At 58.8% G+C, this 20,464-nt stretch overlaps 12 protein-coding genes across 12 annotated transcripts; 7 read left to right on the forward strand and 5 right to left on the reverse strand.

Moving 5' to 3' along the window:
• Positions 1–15: 15 nt before the first annotated feature.
• SDRG_10920 (hypothetical protein) lies at positions 16–1,042 on the forward strand (the record flags this gene model as incomplete). Its single annotated transcript, XM_008616937.1, has 2 exons — positions 16–806; positions 856–1,042. The coding sequence occupies 2 exons, from the start codon at positions 16–18 to the stop codon at positions 1,040–1,042; spliced, it is 978 nt and encodes a 325-aa protein (XP_008615159.1).
• A 14-nt stretch (positions 1,043–1,056) lies between these two features.
• On the reverse strand, positions 1,057–1,644 carry SDRG_10921 (hypothetical protein; the record flags this gene model as incomplete). Its single annotated transcript, XM_008616938.1, has 2 exons — positions 1,057–1,190; positions 1,233–1,644. 2 exons carry the CDS (start codon positions 1,642–1,644, stop codon positions 1,057–1,059), a joined length of 546 nt encoding a protein of 181 aa, XP_008615160.1.
• A 123-nt stretch (positions 1,645–1,767) lies between these two features.
• Positions 1,768–3,110, reverse strand: SDRG_10922 (hypothetical protein). Its single transcript, XM_008616939.1, has 2 exons — positions 1,965–3,110; positions 1,768–1,920 (listed from the first exon to the last, which is right to left on the reverse strand). The coding sequence occupies exons 1-2, from the start codon at positions 3,042–3,044 to the stop codon at positions 1,831–1,833; spliced, it is 1,170 nt and encodes a 389-aa protein (XP_008615161.1). The 5' UTR covers positions 3,045–3,110; the 3' UTR covers positions 1,768–1,830.
• A 439-nt stretch (positions 3,111–3,549) lies between these two features.
• Positions 3,550–5,890, forward strand: SDRG_10923 (hypothetical protein). The gene is made up of 5 exons (XM_008616940.1): positions 3,550–4,556; positions 4,606–5,012; positions 5,062–5,240; positions 5,284–5,427; positions 5,469–5,890. Exons 1-5 carry the CDS (start codon positions 3,555–3,557, stop codon positions 5,573–5,575), a joined length of 1,839 nt encoding a protein of 612 aa, XP_008615162.1. The 5' UTR covers positions 3,550–3,554; the 3' UTR covers positions 5,576–5,890.
• A 534-nt stretch (positions 5,891–6,424) lies between these two features.
• SDRG_10924 (hypothetical protein) lies at positions 6,425–8,343 on the forward strand. The gene is made up of 6 exons (XM_008616941.1): positions 6,425–7,276; positions 7,319–7,519; positions 7,569–7,690; positions 7,742–7,955; positions 8,001–8,164; positions 8,207–8,343. Exons 1-6 carry the CDS (start codon positions 6,466–6,468, stop codon positions 8,279–8,281), a joined length of 1,587 nt encoding a protein of 528 aa, XP_008615163.1. The 5' UTR covers positions 6,425–6,465; the 3' UTR covers positions 8,282–8,343.
• A 14-nt stretch (positions 8,344–8,357) lies between these two features.
• Positions 8,358–9,724, reverse strand: SDRG_10925 (hypothetical protein; the record flags this gene model as incomplete). Its single annotated transcript, XM_008616942.1, has 7 exons — positions 8,358–8,563; positions 8,613–8,753; positions 8,800–9,120; positions 9,182–9,320; positions 9,363–9,382; positions 9,429–9,519; positions 9,569–9,724. 7 exons carry the CDS (start codon positions 9,722–9,724, stop codon positions 8,358–8,360), a joined length of 1,074 nt encoding a protein of 357 aa, XP_008615164.1.
• Positions 9,725–9,795: 71 nt separating this feature from the next.
• Positions 9,796–10,415, forward strand: SDRG_10926 (DNA-directed RNA polymerase III subunit RPC10). The gene is made up of 4 exons (XM_008616943.1): positions 9,796–9,921; positions 9,970–10,029; positions 10,079–10,166; positions 10,219–10,415. The coding sequence occupies exons 1-4, from the start codon at positions 9,874–9,876 to the stop codon at positions 10,341–10,343; spliced, it is 321 nt and encodes a 106-aa protein (XP_008615165.1). The 5' UTR covers positions 9,796–9,873; the 3' UTR covers positions 10,344–10,415.
• On the reverse strand, positions 10,359–11,088 carry SDRG_10927 (hypothetical protein). The gene is made up of 2 exons (XM_008616944.1): positions 11,028–11,088; positions 10,359–10,981 (listed from the first exon to the last, which is right to left on the reverse strand). Exons 1-2 carry the CDS (start codon positions 11,072–11,074, stop codon positions 10,405–10,407), a joined length of 624 nt encoding a protein of 207 aa, XP_008615166.1. The 5' UTR covers positions 11,075–11,088; the 3' UTR covers positions 10,359–10,404.
• A 536-nt stretch (positions 11,089–11,624) lies between these two features.
• SDRG_10928 (hypothetical protein) lies at positions 11,625–13,633 on the forward strand. Its single transcript, XM_008616945.1, has 7 exons — positions 11,625–11,882; positions 11,936–11,979; positions 12,037–12,188; positions 12,240–12,321; positions 12,366–12,922; positions 12,966–13,217; positions 13,265–13,633. Exons 1-7 carry the CDS (start codon positions 11,715–11,717, stop codon positions 13,573–13,575), a joined length of 1,566 nt encoding a protein of 521 aa, XP_008615167.1. The 5' UTR covers positions 11,625–11,714; the 3' UTR covers positions 13,576–13,633.
• Positions 13,614–15,672, reverse strand: SDRG_10929 (hypothetical protein; the record flags this gene model as incomplete). The annotated part of the gene is made up of 7 exons (XM_008616946.1): positions 13,614–13,787; positions 13,830–14,006; positions 14,051–14,548; positions 14,599–14,799; positions 14,848–15,223; positions 15,271–15,351; positions 15,401–15,672. 7 exons carry the CDS (start codon positions 15,670–15,672, stop codon positions 13,614–13,616), a joined length of 1,779 nt encoding a protein of 592 aa, XP_008615168.1.
• Positions 15,673–16,331: 659 nt separating this feature from the next.
• Positions 16,332–18,067, forward strand: SDRG_10930 (hypothetical protein). The gene has a single exon (XM_008616947.1). It carries the CDS (start codon positions 16,359–16,361, stop codon positions 18,027–18,029), a length of 1,671 nt encoding a protein of 556 aa, XP_008615169.1. The 5' UTR covers positions 16,332–16,358; the 3' UTR covers positions 18,030–18,067.
• A 65-nt stretch (positions 18,068–18,132) lies between these two features.
• SDRG_10931 (hypothetical protein) lies at positions 18,133–20,307 on the forward strand. The gene has a single exon (XM_008616948.1). It carries the CDS (start codon positions 18,146–18,148, stop codon positions 20,258–20,260), a length of 2,115 nt encoding a protein of 704 aa, XP_008615170.1. The 5' UTR covers positions 18,133–18,145; the 3' UTR covers positions 20,261–20,307.
• The last annotated feature ends 157 nt before the right edge of the window (positions 20,308–20,464 follow it).

Consider the following 20,464-nt stretch of genomic DNA (forward strand, 5'->3'; position numbering starts at 1 on the left):
GGCGTTCTTGGTGCAATGTCAAGCTTCCGGCGGGCGACGAGCGCGGCCGCGCCGCTGCGTGGCACCAAGCCGTTCATCAACAACCAAGTGCTTACGTCCAGCGGTCTGCGTGAGATGGACGCGCTGCTCGGCGGCGGTCTCCTCCTCGGGTCGCTCACGCTCCTCGAGTCGTCCTGCTTTGGCTCGTACAGCGCCGACCTCCTGCGGTACTTTGCCGCCGAAGGCTTGGCCAACGCGCACACGGTCGCGGCCGACAGCGCCGTCTTGGAGTCGCTGCCACTGGAGCTCAGCCTCGCGCAAAAGCAAGTCAAGGCACAGGTGCAATCCAAGCTCACGATTGCTTGGCAGTACGAAAAGTACAGCGCCGAGGCTCCAACGAGCAGCAGCAGTAGTAGTGCCCATCGGTTTTGCCATAGCTTTGACCTCTCCAAGCCCATGGCAAGTGAGATGAAGGAAACGAGCGTCGAAATTAGTACGCTTCCCGGCATGGCGTACCGCGATGTTTACCTCCAGCTGGTCTCGTTGCTGGACGCGACGCCGCCCAACGTAGTCGTGCGCGTCGCGCTCAGCGACGTCGGATCGCCCGTCATCTACAGCGATGTCACGAACGCAGCTCCCCTCGTACAATTCCTGCGCGCGATCAAGGGACTCCTGCACTGCCACCGCCATCGCCTCGTGTGCATGATGAGCATCCCGCTGTACTTGTTTCCACGGTCGCTCGCCGCGCAGCTCCGGCATATTGGCGACTATGCGTTTGAAGTGAGCTCGTTCCTTGGCGACCTGCAACAAGTGCCCTCCGAGCTCCAGTACATGCGTCTCGTTCACAGTTTCCGTTGCTCACGGGTCTGTGTGTAGGGAGTTTTCCGGGCTCTTTTGCGTCCACAAGCTCGCGCGCCTCCAGTCTGTGACGTCCCACACGCTCGAACACGCCCAGCTCGGTATCAAGCGCGAACGGCGGAAGCTCAAGCTCGAGAACTTGCACCTCCCACCCGAAGGATCTCGAAGCCAAAAGCAAGAAAAAGCCGTGGACCTCTCGTTTTAATATGCACCAGCACGCTACTGCGTCTCTCTTTGAGTGCTTGCAGTGGCCTTGTCCTGCGCACTGTCATCTTCGTCATCTTCGTCATCGCTGTCATCGCTGTCATCTTCGTCATCTTCGTTCTCGCTGTCCTCGCTGTCATCTTCGTCATCTTCGTCCTCACTGTCATCGCCGTCATCATCTTCGCCCATACCTGGAGCAGCGCCGTCTTTGGAGCCGGCGTGGTGCTTCTGGCGGGACTTGGCCTTCTTCTTCGCTTTCTTCTTCTGGAGCTTGAGGATCTTGAGGCTGCGAACGCTCTGCGCGCCGTTAAAGTGGTCGTCCAGCTTGGCGGCCAAGAGCTTTCGCGCGACGCGGCGATTGTCGTCGAGCGACCGCGTCTTCTGGCATTGCACAAAGAGGCCGGTTGGGCGGTGCTTGAGGAAGACGTTGTTGCGGACCTTGTTGATCTTTTGGCCGCCCTTGCCGCTGCCTTTGACAAACGACTCGTCGAGGTCCTCTTCGCGCAGGTCGATCGGCGGCTTCTTCGTTGCTAGCCCTCGGACAAACCAAGCGCTGAGAGGTTGCCGCCCGATCCGAGCCAGGAAGACGGACGCGGCCATCATTGCGTCGACACCAATTATTCAAGCGTTGTTGAATAGTGTGTGCTTGATTATCCGGATGATCGGCAAGTGCGTTGACGTGGCGCGCTCTTGTTGCAGAATGTGATTTCGTTTTCGAGAAGGCGGTGTGTGCATATCCAAGGCGTATGTATATACATGGTTACGAGACAATGGTTTGCTGAATGAGCTCTAGACCAGCGCTTCTTGGAGATCGCAGGCGAGACCCTTGTGGCCAGAGAAGCATTGGCACTCGCCACGCGACGAGTCGCAAATGCCGCGCTAGTGTCAAGGATGAGCGCCCATTCATACGGCATGCATCTTACGTTCGAGCAAGTGGCTAGCTCCGTGAAGGGAAGCGTCACTGGGCTTGCGAGCCCGCCATCGTAGTGCTCTACGACAGTGCAGCCGGTGACCGCGCTTTGCACTTGGAGCGGCTGGGAGCCAGGGCTGGTATGCGTCGCAATATCGCACGTAAGTGGGTACTGGTACCCCGTGGTGCCGGGGCCAGACGGGAACGATACAACGCAAGCAGCAATAAAAGTAGCTGGGGTACCCGACGTAAGTGTTGCGCCGATGGTGCCCACCGCTGGGTTTGCCGCGTCGCGAGTCACCGGTTTGATAGCGCGCGCTACGACAGTAACTTGGCCCTCGCCCGACAGCGTGGTCGAATAGAGCGCAAGGTTGGGAAGCTTGCGAAGTTGCGTTTGGATGTTGGTGCAAAGAGCAGCTTCGTTGGCAGCCGTGATGGCGCTCGTAGACCAAGTGTTGCCATACGGGTCCGTGTACTTGAGGACAAGGGAGGTCGCCGCCGTCCACGTGCCGTAGACGGCAATGCCTTGCATCATTTCCACTTGCGTGACCGCGGGGTACGATGGGTCGTTCACGGTCAACGGATCGTCACCCTTGGGGCACACGCGGTTCAAGCAGCTGTAGCCTTCCCAACCCGGGTCGCACTGGCAGCCTTGGATCTTCTCTCGGTCCCACATCGTGTACGTCGTACCCGCCGTACCGCCGACCCGCGGATCCGTTGAGAGTACCGCGAGCTCTTCCATGAAGAGGCACACGCCGTGACCGTTGCAGTCGCCCGGGCAGCGCATGCGGCGGCAGCCCGACCCAGTAAAGTCGGTGTCGCAGGTGCAGATACCGGTCGAGCGGTCGCACGTCCCACGTCCGCCGCACTCGGCGTAGTAATGCGCGTCGTTCGCGTACAGCGCCGTGTCTTGCCACGCGCGCGTGAACGGGCACTGCCGCCCCGAGCAGTCCGCGTTGATCCAGTTCTGCTGGCAGGAGCAAATGTCGTTGGGGCCGCATGTGCCATGACCCGAGCACTTGTTGGGGCAGGCGGCGAGCGCGAACGACGCGAGGGCTGCGACCCCCAGGAAGCGGAGGAGCTTGGCTACCATGTCCAAGGTCAAAGATCGAATGTACTTGGTGGCCAGCGCTTTTGCAGCGCCCTTTCAAGCTTCGAAACGGTCCATCGAAGGTTTCGATGAATGTTGGCGTGTTGTAACACGGTTAACACTCCTACATATGGCGTTATAACATAAGGGTCGAAGCCGTTGCCACTTCAACCCTTCGAATAACACAAATGGAAGGTGTTCAACCGTCGTTCGTTTCAGCGCCAGCGTCGAACAATGCCGAAAATAAGAAAATAAGCGCCACCTGCGCCCGCACGTACCTAGAGCTTGAATTCGCTTGGAAACATGAAGGAGGCCAGAGGTAGAGAGAACTCTGTCCCAAGCAACTATACTCTCATGTAGCCATCGCCCATTGCCCTAATACGACTTTATGTGGAGACAATCCGAAACTGAAATTGACGGTTGATTGGTTACGGCTTAAATATGGCGCACGCACCATTTTTAGTTTGGTAATTGTGGCATTTGAAAGGCCAAAATAGATACTGATTGTTGGTCATGCGTCCGTGCTTGCTTGCATGGCGGATCGCCCGCATATGGCTAGCGGAGCGCATGCCGGTGCTCGAGTGGCTGCCTTCGTATCGCCCTCGTGTGCACTTGGCCCACGACGTGACGACTGCGGTCGTTTTGGCGTGCTTGATCCTGCCCGAAGACATGGTCCTGTCGAGTACGCTCCATGTCCCCGTCCAAACGAGCGTCGTCATGAGCATTGCGGTGCCGCTGCTCTATGCGCTCTTTGGTTCGTCGCGCTTTCTCTGCTTTGGTACGGAAGAGATGTCGTCGTTCGCTCCGTGGATCCGTGCGACGTACGACTCGGAGATCCACCGACAAGCCGTGGGCCTCGTCCTCACGAGTCTCACGGGAGCACTCTTGGTCGGCATGGGCGTCGCTAAGCTGCATCGTTGGATTTATCTGTCTCGCGTCGCCGGCGGGGGGCTCCTCGCGGGCGCTGCCCTCAACATTGCGACGCGCGAGATGAATGTCCTACTTCAACCAGCAATCACGCCACTCTTCGCACCGTCGTCGCTGAACCAAGTTGTCTATATGGCGCTCGCAGTGATCCTGCTCGCCGCGCTTCCGTTTCTGCGAACTGTCATGCCGGGGTGTGACGCCTCTCGTCGGGCCGCCAGCGTATGTCGCTCGCCGCCCAGGACGCAACCGCGTCGAAGCAGCCTCACCGTCAAAGTCACTGCGCCTAAATCTCCAATGACCAACACCCAGTACCTTCCCAACAAGCTCTTCCTTGGCCTTTGTCTCTGTGGCATTGCCGTTCATGTCACCTTTGCCGACGACTCGGAGCTCCACGGTCTTGAGAGAGCACTCACTGCGCGCATGGACGACCCCATGGACGTGCGCCACGCGTTTGCATACGTCATCGAGCTCGCCGGGTCAAGCGTCATGGCAGCGTTTCAACTTAGCGCCAACGTTGTCCTCAGCGCCCTCTCCATCTACCTCTCTGCAGCTGCCTTGATCCAGCACGCTGGCTGCGCAACAACCAAGGTGCAGCTCCATCTCAATGAGCCTTTCCTCATGGCATAGTACTCTATAGCAAACGAGCGACGCGGCGTTTGGGGAGCTGCGCATGCACAAGGAGCTCGTCGCGTACGGCCTCGTGTGTCTTGGCAGCTTGGCGTTTGCACCGCTGTTTCCACCGGTCGCGTGCTTTGCCCGCTCGGCGCTCGTGCTAAAGAGTGCGCGGACCCAGGTGGCGTCGATGCTGGCGGCCGCGCTCGTGGGTCTCTGCGCCTACTGCAACCTGTACGCGTACGTCCTCGTTCCGGCGCCAGTCCGCGCCGCCGTCTTTCTCGCCGCGCTGCCTGCGATCTGTGATATGACAGAGCTTCGAATGCTGCTGCGACTTGACCTCTATGGTGATGCCATCGTGTGGGCCGCGGGGTGTGTTGCTTCCGCGCTCGGCGGTGTCTACTATGGAAGCTTGACAGCCTACGTGTTGAGGTACACTACGCATGCAGTCGCGTTGTAATGTGAAAGGTTATGCGAACAGCATCGCCCAACGACGTTGGCAGCCGGCGGTCGTGTCCGTCGAGGCCATCGTTGCCGCGCAGCCGTATGCGGCGACAGAGAACACGCAGCTCTTCAAGGTCTCCCTCCACGCCAAGGCCCTCTGCTTTTCGAATTGGGAGCGCGTTGAGCATGCTCTTGATCACGTTACGGACGCTCCAGGTACCGTCCAAATCCTCTTTGTCGCGACCGATTGCCATACTAGGCGAGAATGCCGGTGGCGTCGTTCTCGACGTCAGCCAGCTCGTAGACATACACTGGGACGACGAATGCATTCGACGCATCGATGCATGGGAGCGCCGCTTGCACATGCTCGGGTGCTACGTCGCCGTTGCGGGCTCTACAAAAGGTGCATGCTCGCCGCAGCAAGGTGGTCATGGCGCTGCGTAGCCTTTGAGAACGCGCTCGAGCGCGCTGGTATCTTGCAACGACTGGCTGGAGGTCGCTCGTGCCATGGCTGCGCCGATGCTGCCAGCGCCATGGGCCTCCACTCGTAGATGGCTTCCATCCGCTTCCTTGGACCGATCCCTATCGTGGCCTGTCGTCCAAGGACCGCATGCGCTCCCGTGACCGTTGATTGGTGGATCGTTTACTCAACAATGGGTCGAAATTAGGTTTTTGAGGCAAAAACTGGGAATTCGAGACTTGACGATAAAAACACCCAACTTGTAGCCGATGTGCGTGGACCCTAGTGCGCCCTGGGAACCGATGGAATGATGTCCTCGTACGACGACACGTACTGCCCAAGTAGCATATCAGTGGTAGCAAGCATACCTTGTAAGCACCAGAACAATGACTCACTTGATAGCACAGTAACAACTATAATGTCCGACTCTCGGGAAGGTGTTGGCGCTGAAGGTTGGCGCAGAAACCATTGGGCGGTCTATAGAGCTTTCCATCACGAGATACGAGCGCTCTCCACCTCCCATGCACTACTGTAGCAAGAGCAAACGTCCGTCGTTTTTGCTGGAAATGTTGCGATTGTATGTCAGGCCCAGCGTCAATTCCTACTCAACCAAACAAGAACACCCATGGTCTCGCCACACCGTAGCGCGCTGGCATTAATCACGTTGGTGTGCGATCATCGTTGGTGCACGAGTCTCTGCTTGCGCTTCTCTTCTGTGCTTTGCGGGCGTTCCCACCTTGTACTTCGACGGTGTCGCTCCAACTCGCACCTCAACGCGCCAGACAAATGGCGTGTGATTAGCCGCTTGCTTGGAACATTTTGTGCCCGGCTGGAATTAAAATACGTCATGAGGTATACAAACACCAAGTGGGGAGACGAGGTGCGCGCTAAAATAATAGCATCCCACTGTGGCAACCAAGTTCAATTAGGATAATTGCTGCCATTTTGCAACTTCCCCACGCTTCCAGTGCGCACCCGCGGATGTCGAGGGCTCGGAGCGCGGATCATGGCGCGTCGCCGGCCAAGACGACGTCCGAGGAAGAGGAGTTCAACTTCACATGGACCATGGAGAACCTCAAGCTCTACAACCCGGACTTTGACCTGACGCCCGAGGTGCTCGCGATCCTCAAGCAGTTCTTCATGCGCCTCGACCCGAATGACTCAGGCAAGATCTCGGGCGCTGCGCTCCTCGAGAAGATCCGCCAAGCCGATCCGTCGCAGCTTTTCATCACGACCAGCCAGCTCGAGCGGCTCACGCGCGAAAGCCTCGCGCGCCACGCCAAGGACGAGACCCACGACGGCGACGACGCGACGGCCATGACGATGATTTCGTTTGACGAGTTTTGCACGCTCGTCATGCGCTGGAAGGAGATTAGCCCCCTCGGCGTGCAGATGGTCTACGCGTCCTGGGTCAAAGAGGTCTGCGCGATCGAGTTTGGCCTCGTGAATGAAACGGATGGCATGTTCATCATTGAGATCCCGCGCGTACCTACAATGGACGAGAAGGCGACCGTGCGCGTGACGCTGCCACGCACGACGACGTACTTGCCGCCGGCGCCACACCTCAACCACCTGCCCCCGTCGCCGACGACGCCACAGTCCGCAACTGCCCCGACCGACCACGTAACGACGGTCTCCAAGTCGTTTGCTGTCGGTGGCATTGCTGGCATGATCTCTAAATCGGCGCTCGCGCCCGTCGACCGCGTCAAGGTGCTCTTCCAGGTCACCGAGTCGCTCCACTTTTCACTGCGCAACGCATACAAGCTCGGGCTTGAAATTGCGACCCGCGATGGTTCGTGACTCCCGGATCGTACATGGTTCGATCCTCGTATAGGTGTGTTTGCGCTCTTTCGAGGCAACTCGCTCAACTTGCTCCGTGTCTTTCCGTATGCGGGCATCCAGCACTCGTCGTTTGACTTTGTCCGCCGCAAGTTTCACAGCTACAACCACGAGCGGCACGAAGCCCTGGGCTCGGCGCTGCCGTACACAAAGAAGCTCACTGATACGCAGCTGATTCTCTCTGGCAGCATCGCCGGTGCGACACGTCTCGCGACAACCAAATGTATGATGATTTTGGTGTCTAGGCGGCGTCTCGGTCGTTTTTACCTACCCCATGGACGTACTCCGCACGCGCTACATGGTGCAGCAGGGCAAGATGCAGTACAACAGCGTCTTGGACGCTGTTCAGTGCATGTATCGCACCGACGTACTGCATTCATCAACTGCTATCGTCGGTCGGCTCATGCACATATTCTAGGGTCTCCGGTCGTTCTCGCGGGGGCTCTTTGTCAATCTCTTGGGCATTGTGCCGTACACCGGCATTGGCTTTACGCTCAACGAGAAGTTCAAGCAGTACCTCGCCGACATTCAGTACGAGCAGCGGTCGCCCGCCGTCTCGCGCGAGCAGTATACGCTCACGCCCTTCTCCAAGTTTCTCTGTAGTTATTTCGCTGGCTCGATGGCCCAAACCGGTGCGCCCTTCTCCATCGCCATCAAAATACTTATACCATGCGTAGTCACGTACCCCCTCGATACGATCCGGAAGCGCATTCAGAGCGACGGGTACCTCACGGGCACGAGCGAGCGCAAATACACCAACCTCCGCACGACGTGCCGCCTCATTTTGCAGAACGAAGGCCTCCGCGGCTTTTACAAGGGCGCGACGGTCACGTGGCTGCGGGTATTCCGCTCTCTTGTCGCAAGCCTCTCATCGACATCCTAGGGACCGCTCTCGACCGGCATTAGCCTCACTGTCTACGACGTCCTCAAAGAAGTCGTCGGCGTCGAAAAGGTCTAGCCGTAAGTGTATATAATATGTCGAGAGTCCAATTTGATAGAGCCTTTTCCTTCCTCTTCGTCTTCCAGGAGCCTGCTTAGCAGCGCGCCAGGTGCCAGAGATCGGCGAGGTCGTCTTTGACCGTCATGCCCCCAAACACAAAGAGGCGATTGTCGACGACGCACGCCGCGTGCCCCAGTCGCCCGCCGTCATGGACAACGTCGACGCCGTCCTCGAGAAGGACGTGGTCGCCGTGACGCGCTTCGTCCAGCGTGGCAGGCGCCAGTTGCTCCTCGTCGCCCACTGCAGAGTCACTGCATGAGAGAACTTGGCGTCGAGGTACTTTATGTACCTGGGTGCTCCCAGCAGTCGTTGCAAAAGCCGTTGCCGCCGTCCCAGCCGCCATACTGGACAATGCCCGTGTCGAGGAGCCCAATCACATGACCGCAGCGGCGAAAGCCGCCACTTGATTGGACATGCCACGTCCACGACGCTACAAGACTTTGTCGACAACAACATGGGATGCACGATGAGCGTACCCACGTCCAGCGTCGCCACTTCACAACAGAGCTGGCCGTTCTCGAGGCGTCCGCCGCTCACGTAGATGCGCTCACGCTTGGTCGACAAGCGGACGGCTGCGTGAAGCTCGCGCGGCGCCATGACCGGCCCATTGCAGTCGATTCGAATCCACCGCAGCGTCGGCTCGTGCACCGTGAGGAGGAAGACATCGCTCATGGGCCCGTCGGTGGGGGACGACCCGCCAATGACGACCATGCCGTTGGTCGTTACCACGGCAGTATGCGCATTGCGCGGCCGCGGCGGATCATTTAGCACGATTGGCGCCGACCACGACTTGGTTGCTACATTGCTCCATGATCGTGCCGTTCCTCTGCATGTCCATGCGGCGATGATGGTGTTTACCTGTGTCCAAGATGTGCACGTCGTTGAACGTGGTTTGCAGCGGGAGGTTGAGGCCGCCAAAGACGAATATGCGGGTGCCGAGGACCACTGCCGAGTGGCCGCTGCGGGCTTGGAAGGCCGCGCTGTTGGCCACATGCACCTATGATCTATGAGATGGTGCGTGGGATCGCTAATAGCCTACTTGGCTCCATGACCCGGTGCCTACGATCGTGGTGTAAGCATGACCACCTCGCAATGGCCGACATACCAACATTGTAAACGTGTACGTCGTTGAACATGCGCGCTTCTCGGTTCGCACCGCCGATCAAGTAGAGCAGCTTCTCGCCATGGGCCTCCACCTAGCTCGACGCCTGCTCGCCTGCCATGGCCGGTGGAGGGTGCTGTTACCAACGAGAGTGTCGCGCCGCCACGCTTGGCCGGGACGTCGCCGCTGGCCGCACAGTCGACGCGCTTGTAGCTCGCGGTGGCCTCCTTGGCAGCGTCGTCCTCTTCATTCTCGTCGAGCGGGACTTCCTCAAAGTAGAAGACGTGCTGCTCGTCCATGCTCCAAGCTCCAAACGGCAAAAGATCTGCGTAGCATGTCCCAGCGTTGAAATTCGGATGGTCCTAATTAGGCGGGAGCTCGAATACCAAAATCGCCCACGCGCCCATTCGTTGGTCGGGACTTCTTGGTTGGGTGACTTGGCCGCGCGATGCACTTCTGTCCAACATGCGGCAACTTGCTCATGGTCGAGCCCGATGTACGCCGTCGACATGGAGGTGCATGGAAGCTCAGCGTCCCTGCGTAGAGCGATGGCATGCGCTTCTGCTGCCAAACATGCCCGTACATCTACCAGATCACGCGCAAGGTCCGCGACCGAGACCGAAGAGCGATGAGGGCTCATGCAACGTCGTTAGGTCCAGAAGAAGGTGCCCCTGCAGCGCAAGCAGGTCGACGACGTCTTGGGCGGCGACGAAGCATGGGAGAACGTCGACCAAACCGACAGTAGGGTGTCGCCTCGTGGGATGCTGGATACCCATCGCTCTCCTCTGCGTAGCCCGCTGCCCGTTCTGCGAGCACCACAAGGCCTACTTTATGCAGATCCAGATTCGGTCGGCGGACGAGCCATCGACGACGTTCTACAAGTGCGTCGGCTGCAAGAAGCAGTGGAACGACAAGTAGTGGACATGGCCATGATGTCGAGAATACCAATGTCTTGTATTATGAGGATGCGTGGATCGGCTTATGCTTCGGCTTTCACACCCTTCTGGCACACGTAAATGTAATGTACAGCGTTGGCGTCGGCCGCGTCCGTGACCTGGACGGCGCTGACCGTGGGCTTGGGCACCGTGTGCACCGTGACCTTCCAGTGGAGCTCGTTGTTCTCGAGGTAGCTGAGACGGTTGTCGGGCACGCCGTACGACACAATAAAAAAGACGCCGTTGGGCTTGAGGACGCGGTAGACTTCTTGGCACATCTTGGCCACGTTGGCTGTCGAGCCTTCGCCGCACAAGATCGAGTCCATCGTGCCCTTGTCGAAGACGCTGTCAAAGGTCTCGTCCGAGAACGAGAGCGAGCACACATTCATCTGCTGCCATTGCATGCCCTCGTGTCCTTCATACTTCTTGGCCATTTGATCGACGACGACCTGCGAAACGTCAATGTTCATGATGGTCTGGAAGCCGTCGTTCATCATCTCTTCGGTCAAGCGCGAGTTGCCTGCGCCCGACATCAAGACGTTGTCCGTCTTCTTGAGGTACTGCAGCACGAGGTCCTTCAGGCCTGCATAGCGCTGGTACCAGTCGAACTGCTCCGCGTCCCTGTCCATCGCAGCCTATGAGCAACGAGCGAGACGCTGCCACGTACTTGGTGTAGCGCTCGTCCCAGTACGAGGCCTTGCCGTATTGCGCCATCGATCGAGGTCGGGAATTTGGAAATGCGCATTGGGCGGCCCCTCGCCATATTACGGAAACCCTCGGTTTAAGGACCAATTCTGTAGATCGCCTCGCAAGCATACTTCGGCGGCTATGAAACACCTTGACTGACGGACCTCGACAGACCTCTATAATATAATAATATCCACCAGCGTATCGAGTGCAAGAGGTCGAAATTCTGGAAACCAAGGAAACGACTTGCAACCGCTACATCAAAGTGCAAACTCAGCTCCCGCACGTCGAGAGACAAATGGCGATCGTCGTGCGTCGACATCAAGGTGGGATCCAGCGTGCATTGGACCCTTGATCTACGGTACTGGCAACGTTGATGCTAGCGTTAACTCGGCCTATAGACATTGGAGCTACCTAGACCTCTATACAGCCGCTTCTCGAAACCTGCATTTAATCCTCATAGCAGGCAGTGTCAGCCTCGGATCCTAGCCCTCGTCTCCCTTGCTTTGGTTTGGGTGGCAGCATTTGTTGCCTGGCGAACCTCGGACAACAGCGCTCGCGAAAGATCGGGCCGATTATCCGGCACCCGCATCATCATCCGGATACGTTGCCGGCGGGCTTGCGGTGTTTGCCATCCTCCATTTGTTTTCGCGAGGCTTCATCCAGCATGCGCTTCCACCATCTTCAGCGCCATCTCCTCAAGCACAAGGCCGCGCCCTTCACGGTCGTCCAAGCATCGCGTTCCTTCTGTGCGCGGCCCGACGCTGGCCCGACGCTCACGCAGTACGTCCACACGAAGGAAGCGACGACCGAGCCCATCCTCAAGCCCGACCTCGTACGCAGATATGCGTCGTATGGGCGTGCCGCTCACGCCTCGGTATCATGTAGGCATCGTTCAAGCGCCAGCTGAGCCTTGACGAGCCCATGCATGGGTAGGCAGCGCTGCGATTGCAGTCGCATCATGCGCATCCTCATGACTTGTCGAGTAGCTTGCCCGTTCTCAAGCCCGCGAGCCAGCTCAAGGCGCCGCAGACGGAGACGACGGTGCTGCCCAACGGCCTTCGCGTTATTTCGCAGGAGACGTACGGCCAGGCCACGACAATTGGCCTCTTTGTCGACGCGGGCAGCCGCCACGAAACCAGTACGCCCGGTCGTCCATTGAATGCATGTTCGATGATGCACTTGTCGATAGACGATACGACGGGCATCACGCACATGATGGAGCATCTCGGGTTCAAGAGCTCGACGACGCGGTCGCATGCGGATCTCGTCCGGTACGCTCGCGCCGATTCTCCGCGCTCATGCCACGATGCAATAGCGAGTTTGAGACCATTGGTGCGCAAACCACGGCGTCGAGCGGCCGCGAGCAGATCATCTACACGATCGACGTGCTCCGCGACAACGTGGACCGTGCGCTGGAACTCCTTGCCGACTCGATCCTGAACCCGGCGCTCATTCCCGACGAAATCGAGCTCACCAAGTACATCATGAAGATCCAGTCGGAAGATCTGGCCGAGAATCCGCAGACGCTGCTCCTCGAGCGCATCCACTCGGCTGCGTACGGCGCCCACGCCACGCTCGGCCGGCCGCTGCAGTGCCCCGAAGACAAGGTCGACGCACTCAACTTGGAGACAGTCCGCGCGTACCTCCGCAAGTTCTTTGTCGCGCCGCGCATGGTGCTCGCGGGCTCGGGCATTGAGCACAGCGTGCTCGTCGAGAAGGCAGCGGCGCTCTTTGGGTCCGTCCCGCCCGCGACCGAGACGGTCAGCGTCGACAACAGCGTCTACACGGGCGGCCTCGTCACGATCGAGAAGGACGACATGCCGTTCTCGTACGCGGCGCTCGCCTTCCCGACCGGCGGCTGGCACGACAAAGGTACATTGACGAGACGCATGACCACATCTGATATCTGTCCTAGATCTGGTGCCTGTGTGCGTGTTGCATACGCTCTTGGGCGGCGGCGACTCGTTCTCGGCCGGCGGCCCGGGCAAAGGCATGTACTCGCGCCTCTACACCCACGTGCTGAACCGGTACTACTGGGTCGAGTCGGCGCTGGCGTTCTCGTCGCTGCACTCGGACAACGGTCTCCTCGGTATCTACGGCGCATGCATGCCCGAGCACACGAGCCAGCTCGTGGGCCTCCTCGTCAACCAAATGTTGGCGGTCGCCAGTACGTTCTTGGTTACGTTTATGTTGTGTTGAGTGTATACTGCTTAGTGAACGGCGTCGACGAGACTGAGTTGAGCCGGGCAAAGAACCAGCTCAAGTCGTCCGTCTTGATGAACCTCGAGTCGCGCATGATTTTGTACGAAGACATTGGCCGGCAACTGCTCACGTACGGCATCCGCGAGAGCCCGGATGTGATTTGCGGCAAGATCGACGCTGTGACGAAAGAAGACCTCCAGCGCGTTGTGTTTACCGCCATGCAGCAAAAGCCGAGCCTCGTCTACTGCGGGAAGATCAACGAGTTCCCCGAGTACGACCAGGTCGCACACGCGATCGACCAAGTGTTCAAGGCGTACAAGTAATGCAGAGTCGTATAACCGTAATAGAACCAGAGCGTAGTTTAGAGCACGACCGCGCCGTGGTCCAGAAATGCTTGGCGGATGAGGCGGAAGCCCTGAATGAGCCGCTGGCATTGCTCGGGCGTCTCGGTCTCCATGTCGATGGTGCGGCACGGCTTGGCACAGATAAGAGAGAAGCACCGGTTCGCCGGTGTCGCCGACGTGCGGTGAAAGACCTATTTGCCCAGTAAGGACAGCATCACCAACAGCGAGCGTACATGCGTCTGCTTGCCGGGCAAGATGTCGACGATGAGCTTGAGCTCGATCGTGGTTTGCTTGCGCGGGTGCTGGAACGCGCCTTCCTTCTTTGCCTCGTCGATGCTCATCCAGCTCAGCCAGTGCCCTGCTGCGTCAGCATACAAGAAGCGAGCGTGCGCTGCGCCCATGCGTCCATGCTACGTGGTGAAGGCTGCTGAGGACTGTCCGACTGAAGTACTACCTTTTGCACAAGGATGCCCGTTGTCGACAGCTGCGTCATGAAGCGCCGAAGGATGAGGAGCTTGGCTTGGTCGCGGGCCGCGCGCGCTGCCTCGATCGCCGATGCTCCTGCAATCGTATCGCTCAGCGACGCTTCAATTTGCCTCTCGGCCTCGAGCTCCGCCTCCAACTCGTGAATTCGGTTGGTCAGCGCCAGCTTTTTATCCGTCCACGCGGCATTGGGCTCGGGCAACGCGTCGGTCTGGACCTCGTGCGACGCTGTGACCACAGCTGGTGGCAGCGACGTGATCACTTTTTGGGCCACCGCTTGGGCTTGTCGCTGGTGCTCGAGGTCCAAGATGACGCTCTTGACGTGGTCAGCATGCGCTTGGAGCTTCGCCTCGAGATCGGCCTTGTGTTGTTCGTGCTCCTTGCGCTGTTGCCGGACTGAGGCGAGTATGTCCAAATGTTGCTGCTTGACGCTTGCGGACGTGGCCGAGGTCGCATTGCCTTGCTCGGTCTACGAACAATACATATACCAGTTTTCCACCAGGTCGGATGCCAACGTACCGCCATGAGCTTATCGAGCTCCGTTGTCGCGTCGTCTTCGTCGTGGATCTCGCGCCGAAGCGCCTCCATTGCCCGAAGGTCTTCGAGCCGTGCGGTCTCGAGCGCTGCGAGTTTCATATCGGAAGCTCGCTTGGCTTGCTGCGCGGCCTCGAGGCGCGCATGCAGGTCGTCGGCTCGCGTGGCCATGCTGGCATTCTCCACCTACAAGCAGAATGTAAGGATGCGATACATGGTACATGCTGACGGTACGCGGAGCTCGTGGAGCTTGCTTGTGGCGTGGTCGCGCTCGTGCTGCAGCTCCAGCAGCCGTGCATGCTTTGCTTCGTACGCTGTCCGCTCTTGCGCAATGCGCTCGTGCAGCGCCGACGTCGTCGCGTCCATCTCGGTGTTGGTTGCGAGAAGCGAATCGTTCCACTTTTTAAAGAGCTCGAGCTGAGCGAGCGCCTCGTCCCGCTGCCGACTACTCTCGTCGAGCCGCGTGCGCAAGTCGATGATTTCATCTTGGAGCTTGCGCTCGCGTAGATCGCTATCGTCGGGCAGCGCGGGCTGCTCGTCTTTCGCAGTGACGTCGGCCGACTTGGGGTCGGCAAATGTGAGCAAAAGTGGCCGCTTGGCCGTCTTGACCCTGCCCAATAAGAAATAAATCAGAAGAATGAAGTACGAGCTGCGTACTTGGCGACGACAACGTCAAAACTCGTATCGCGCACGTCGAGGTCGTTGATGCCGCGAATGACGAGGCCAGGCATGATGACACTATGAGTGGTCTTTGAGACCACCGAGGAGTATTTGGCGGAGGTTGTACCGCTTGAGGTTACAGCTCAAGTAGCAGTGCTCGTTGTGGTCGAAAGCGTGGTTAGCGTGGACCTTGGCGTTAATGACGTGCTGCACGACGCACGTGTACGTGCCATGCGGCGTCGCGACGTTGGCGGCGACAAAGCCGAGCCCGACGGGCTTGCGCCCATTGAAAAGGACGCTAAACTCATTTTCCCAGACGGCGCTCGGAAGACCCGTCGGAGACTTGGCAAAGACGTCTTGGTTCCCGGCCGCCGGGCGGCCTGCCATGCACTTGAGCATCCTTGTCAACTGCAACTCCGCTCACTACGCCAGCTAAAAATAGAGCTGCACACTATTTCCGTAGATCCAATTCTTTCCGGACGATCGTTATCGTCGGATTCGCAATACAAATATGTCGCAAAGCAAAATGCACAGTGGCGATCCTCGGCAGTACCGGTAGCACCTACCAGACAGGACATCAAGCGTCCTTGACAATACGGATCTATATCGCAGCAGAGAAGCAACTCAGTGGCATTGATATTGAGTCTGAGGATGTCGCAGTCCGAGCTTGTCGCTGACGGTGCGGACGCATTATTGCCTGATTATGCGAGGCGAATGCGGAAAGATCGCTTCGTACAGTCTAGTAGCCCAGTCCGACGCGTCTCGACAGGCTACAGTCTCACGCCTCTATATACAGCCCCCTGTATGTCTGAATAGTGTGCAACTACTAGTACCCAAGTGCGAAGCGAATGGGAACTTGTGCAATTGCACCTCCAGGCGAATACGACTTGTCGTCAAGCGCATCATCAACGCGGCAAGACACCATCAACACGGCGAGATCTTTTCTAGGAATAGTGTTCTAACACTATTTCAAATATCAGTATTAGTATAAACACGTACGCTATATCCGGATGCAGGCTGCAAGATTGCGATCTCGCAGCGGTGGACTTCGTTCTCATTTTCCATTTGCCTCTTCAACCGTCATCATGTCGTCGGTCCTCCTCCGCGCCCGGCGCCTCGCACCTCTCCTCGCCATCGCGTCTGCGACTTCGGCCGCTGTCGCCTGGAACCAGCAGGCGCCAGTGCCCATCGCCAAGGACGCGGCCAAGCGCCACATCGTCGTGCTCGGCTCGGGCTGGGGTGCTGTCGCCTTCTTGCGCAAGCTCAAGCCCGACGACAGCACGCGCGTGACGGTCGTCTCGCCGCGCGGCGTCTTTCTCTACACGCCACTGCTTCCCGCCGCCTCCACAGGCACAGTCGAGGCGCGGTCGATCGTGGAACCGATCCAGACGTTCTTGCCCAAGCACGCGCGGTTCGTCGAGGCGGCTGCGACCGCGATTGATCCTACGACAAACCGTGTCACGTGCGTCTCGGAGCTGGACCCGGACACGCCGTTTACGCTCGAGTATGACCAGCTCGTCGTTGCAGTCGGGTCGGTTGCCAACACGTTTGGCACGCCCGGCGTCACCGAGCACGCGCACTTTCTCAAAACGTACGACGACGTTGTGGGTCTGCGGAAGCTTGTGCACGCGCGCTGGGAGCAAGCGTCCTTGCCAACGACGTCGCCGGACGAGCAGCAGCGTCTCTTGTCCTTTACGATCTGCGGCGGCGGGCCCACCGGCGTCGAGCTTGCGGCCGAGCTCCACGACCTCTTCCAACGAGACCTCAAGAAGCACTACCCGCACCTCGCGTCATTGGCCACCGTCCGCGTCATCGACTGTGCGAGCCAGATCCTCTCGATGTTTGATCGCAAGATCGCGTCATATGCGACGTCGGCCTTTGCCAAGCACGGTATCGAGACGCTGCTCAAGTGCCGCGTCACCCGAGTTTACGCCGACAGCGTCGACGTTCTCGACACCACCACCGGCAAGACGTCGCGGCTGCCATGTGGTACGACAATGTGGTGCTCGGGTATTGGGCTGCACCCGCTTGCGGCGTCGATCGCGTCGCTCTTCCCCGAGCAGCAGACCAACAAGCGCGCGGTCGTCGTCGACCCGTACTTCCGCGTTCTCGGCAGCTCGAACCTCTTCTGCTTCGGTGACGCGGCCGCCGTCACATACGAAAAGTCGGTCGCGCACGCCAAGGAGCTCTTTGACCAATTCGACTCGACGCACGAAGGCAGCCTCTCGTTTGAGGACTTGGCCGCGCTCTTCGAGCATGCCTCCAGAACGTACCCGCAGTTCCGCGAGCACGTGCATTTGATCCAAGAGAGCCGAGGGACCTCGAAGTTCTCACGCCCGTTTGTCAACGGTGCGCTCCACGCGATCTTTGAAGCGGCCGACGCCGACCACAACAACCGCCTCGACAAGGACGAATTTGTGGCGCTTTTGGCGGCCATGGACGCACATCTGCGGTCGCTGCCCGCCACCGCTCAAGTTGCACAGCAGCAAGGCGAGTACCTTGCGCAGCTCTTCAACAAGAAGCTCGAGCAAAACCCGACGAGCGCGGCGCCCTTTGAGTGGGCGAACCTCGGGTCGATGGCGTTCATTGGCGAGAACGAAGCTGTTGCGTCAATGCCCGGCGCCGGCGTCGTCCAAGGCTTTGCCATGGGCTTGCTCTGGCGAGGTTTCGAAACGATGAAGCAGCAGAGCTACCGCAGTCTCATGGCCGTCGCCTCGGACCAGATTCGCACGTCGATCTTTGGGCGCGGGCTGTAAATATTTGTACAGAATAAAGTTTGCATGTCGCATCGCTTTGATAGATTGATACGTGGGTCCTCCACCTGCGTTTCAACTTGATACAGAAAGAAAGGCCAGCCTATTTATACAGCCAAATGCCGCGGTCGCGGAGCAGTGTCCGGCGCGGGAGCGTGATCCTGTCGGGACCGCCCGGGCTCCCGAACAGCCACCTCTCGTGGCGCGTGAACGACCGCGTCTCGTCCGTGATTGAGTTTATGACGCACCCGACCCGGCTTCGTCGGCTCTCGACGTCGGTGCGGCAACAGATTTCGGATCTCAAGACGCGGCTCTACAAGGCGCTCATACGCTTTCCCGTGCTTTTGTTCATTTCCACTGTCCACGTGCTCACAGCGTTCCATTTAGCTCTACTCGGATCGCTCTTCCTTTTGGCGCCGACCGCCGACACGGTGTTTCTCTTGCCATGGCACCTCCATTCGATCGCACCGGGCTTTTACTTTGCGTTTGCCGTCCTTCATGCGGCGGCGATCGTACACCACAAGTCGCCCGTCATCCGCACGTTTGTCTCGATCCGAGACACGGTCGCGACGCGCGTGGCGCCGTTCGGCGCCAACGACGCCAAGACCAAGCGCCGCCACGCTGCGCTGTTGAGTGAAGCGTTCGTGCTCGGTAGCCATCTGTGCAATTTGATTTCGTTTTCGTATCAAGGCAAGCGCATGGCCGATCGAACGACCGATACGTCGCTCTCGTTTGTCTTTGCCCTTGGCGTGAGCGTCTACGCGCTTGCGTCACCGTGGCTGCTGTTTCAAACCAATGGCTTCTTGCGGCGCACGTCACTGCTTGCCTTGAGCTGCGCGTTTGGCTTTCTCTTATCAACGGTGCTTTCGACGCTCATGTTCCTCTCGAGCATGCTCGCCTTCTTCCTCGACGACGCGTCTTCCAACGGCACTAACTATTACGAGTGGCAGACCAAAATGATCCTCTTTAATCGGTACGTCGTCGTCTCGTCGTTTGGCGACCTCGTCGTCAAGCTTCTGCCGCACGCGACGAGCTACATGACGCTCGAGCTTCTCGCGCACTCACTCGACCACGCGATTCACATTCCCGAGGCCAAACTGCGCCCGATCCAAGCCAAATGGGTGCCTCCGCAGCGCTTGCATGGACGTCGCACCTTTGGGTTTACTTTCATCGCCAAGAGGTACCCCAAGCTTTGGGATTTTGATTTTTCAAAACGCTATGCGCTCAAATGCTACCTCGTTGTCTGCATGCTATGGGGCCTGACGATTGCAGTCGTTGCCATCACGTCGACGTGGTTCCGCGCGCCGTGCCCGCCCGAGTGCAAGCTCCAGGTCACGTCGTGGTTCTCGTCGTCTTGCGATTGCGTCTTTTACCGTCTCAACTGCGCACAGCAGCAGCTTCCTGGCCGCACGATTGTCGATGTCATCCCGCCGTCGATCGGCGCCTCGCTCTTCTTCCTCAACGTTGTGCGCTGTGCCCTTCCCGACGGCCCCCGCCCCGAGCTCTTTGCGCGGTTCCCCTATCTCTTTGGACTCGCGATCGAGTTTTCCAACCTCTCCGAGTGGGCGATACCGCCCACGTCGATACCGCAGACGCTCATGCAGCTCGAGCTCCGGCATTCGTCCTTGGCAGCCGTGCCCAAGGTGCTGCGCGACTTGGGGCCGCTGCCTAACCTCGTGCACCTCGCGCTCGTCGGCTCGCGTATTACGCATGTACCACAGAGTGTTTGGGCGACGTGGGCACAGCAGCTTGTGGGTTTATCGCTCTCGGAGGCCCGCTTGACGAACGTCAGCATGTTTGGCACCGCGACGTCAGCGATCTTGTGGCCCAAGCTGGTGCATCTCGATCTCTCGTTCAATGTCATCGACGAGCTCCCGATGCGTGCGCTTATCAACTGCTCGTCGCTCGAGGCTCTCTATTTGGACCACAACCGCATCACAGCGCTACCAAAATACCTCGTGCTCGCGCGACCCGACCTCACGATTGAACTCAACTTCAACCCGCTCGTATGGGATACACCAGGCACAGGCGTTCCCGCCAACGTCCGGCTGCGGGGCTCCACGTACTGCAACTTGACCAATAGCCCGATGAATTGTGCGAAAGGAAGTCCGTGTGGCTGCAGCGACTGGATCGATCTCTGTGACCCAACCTGCTTTACAGAGACCTGCAACTTTGACAACGGTCAGTGCGCTGGTTATGGCTTCAACACGTCGGGACCTCTTTTTTGGCCGTAATATGTTGTTAATTGCTAAGCAAATATGATGCTTGAACGGGATGCTCCGTGTGCTGCTTGGTAACCTCTTGGCCCAACAGCTGCAAGCAAATCGCGAGCCAGCCGACAGAGGGAAGACCTTGCCCGCTAAGACAGAGAGGCTTCGTCGCTTCAACTGTTCCTCTCTGCATGATAACGCTGCCGCAGCAATGAGAGAAAGCTACTT

Source organism: Saprolegnia diclina, assembly GCF_000281045.1.
Source record: "Saprolegnia diclina VS20 unplaced genomic scaffold supercont1.38, whole genome shotgun sequence".
NCBI lineage: Eukaryota > Oomycota > Saprolegniomycetes > Saprolegniales > Saprolegniaceae > Saprolegnia > Saprolegnia diclina.

Bases quoted from the DNA above. Each gene is read 5' to 3' on its own strand.
- SDRG_10922 (XM_008616939.1), bottom strand. From the start codon at position 3,044: ATGGTAGCCAAGCTCCTCCGCTTCCTGGGGGTCGCAGCCCTCGCGTCG. The intron at 1,921-1,964 runs GTAAGATGCATG...CCTTGACACTAG, and splicing joins AGCTAGCCACTTGCTCGAAC to CGCGGCATTTGCGACTCGTC.
- SDRG_10923 (XM_008616940.1), top strand. From the start codon at position 3,555: ATGCGTCCGTGCTTGCTTGCATGGCGGATCGCCCGCATATGGCTAGCG. The intron at 5,241-5,283 runs GTACCGTCCAAA...TTGCCATACTAG, and splicing joins TCACGTTACGGACGCTCCAG to GCGAGAATGCCGGTGGCGTC. The intron at 5,428-5,468 runs GTGCATGCTCGC...GGCGCTGCGTAG, and splicing joins CGTTGCGGGCTCTACAAAAG to CCTTTGAGAACGCGCTCGAG.
- SDRG_10924 (XM_008616941.1), top strand. From the start codon at position 6,466: ATGTCGAGGGCTCGGAGCGCGGATCATGGCGCGTCGCCGGCCAAGACG. The intron at 7,691-7,741 runs GTACTGCATTCA...CACATATTCTAG, and splicing joins AGTGCATGTATCGCACCGAC to GGTCTCCGGTCGTTCTCGCG. The intron at 8,165-8,206 runs GTATTCCGCTCT...TCGACATCCTAG, and splicing joins CGACGGTCACGTGGCTGCGG to GGACCGCTCTCGACCGGCAT.
- SDRG_10926 (XM_008616943.1), top strand. From the start codon at position 9,874: ATGCACTTCTGTCCAACATGCGGCAACTTGCTCATGGTCGAGCCCGAT. The intron at 9,922-9,969 runs GTACGCCGTCGA...GTCCCTGCGTAG, and splicing joins TGCTCATGGTCGAGCCCGAT to AGCGATGGCATGCGCTTCTG. The intron at 10,167-10,218 runs GTAGGGTGTCGC...TCCTCTGCGTAG, and splicing joins GAACGTCGACCAAACCGACA to CCCGCTGCCCGTTCTGCGAG.
- SDRG_10927 (XM_008616944.1), bottom strand. From the start codon at position 11,074: ATGGCGCAATACGGCAAGGCCTCGTACTGGGACGAGCGCTACACCAA. The intron at 10,982-11,027 runs GTACGTGGCAGC...TGCGATGGACAG, and splicing joins TGGGACGAGCGCTACACCAA to GGACGCGGAGCAGTTCGACT.
- SDRG_10928 (XM_008616945.1), top strand. From the start codon at position 11,715: ATGCGCTTCCACCATCTTCAGCGCCATCTCCTCAAGCACAAGGCCGCG. The intron at 12,322-12,365 runs GTACGCTCGCGC...ACGATGCAATAG, and splicing joins TCGCATGCGGATCTCGTCCG to CGAGTTTGAGACCATTGGTG. The intron at 13,218-13,264 runs GTACGTTCTTGG...TATACTGCTTAG, and splicing joins CCAAATGTTGGCGGTCGCCA to TGAACGGCGTCGACGAGACT.
- SDRG_10930 (XM_008616947.1), top strand. From the start codon at position 16,359: ATGTCGTCGGTCCTCCTCCGCGCCCGGCGCCTCGCACCTCTCCTCGCC.
- SDRG_10931 (XM_008616948.1), top strand. From the start codon at position 18,146: ATGCCGCGGTCGCGGAGCAGTGTCCGGCGCGGGAGCGTGATCCTGTCG.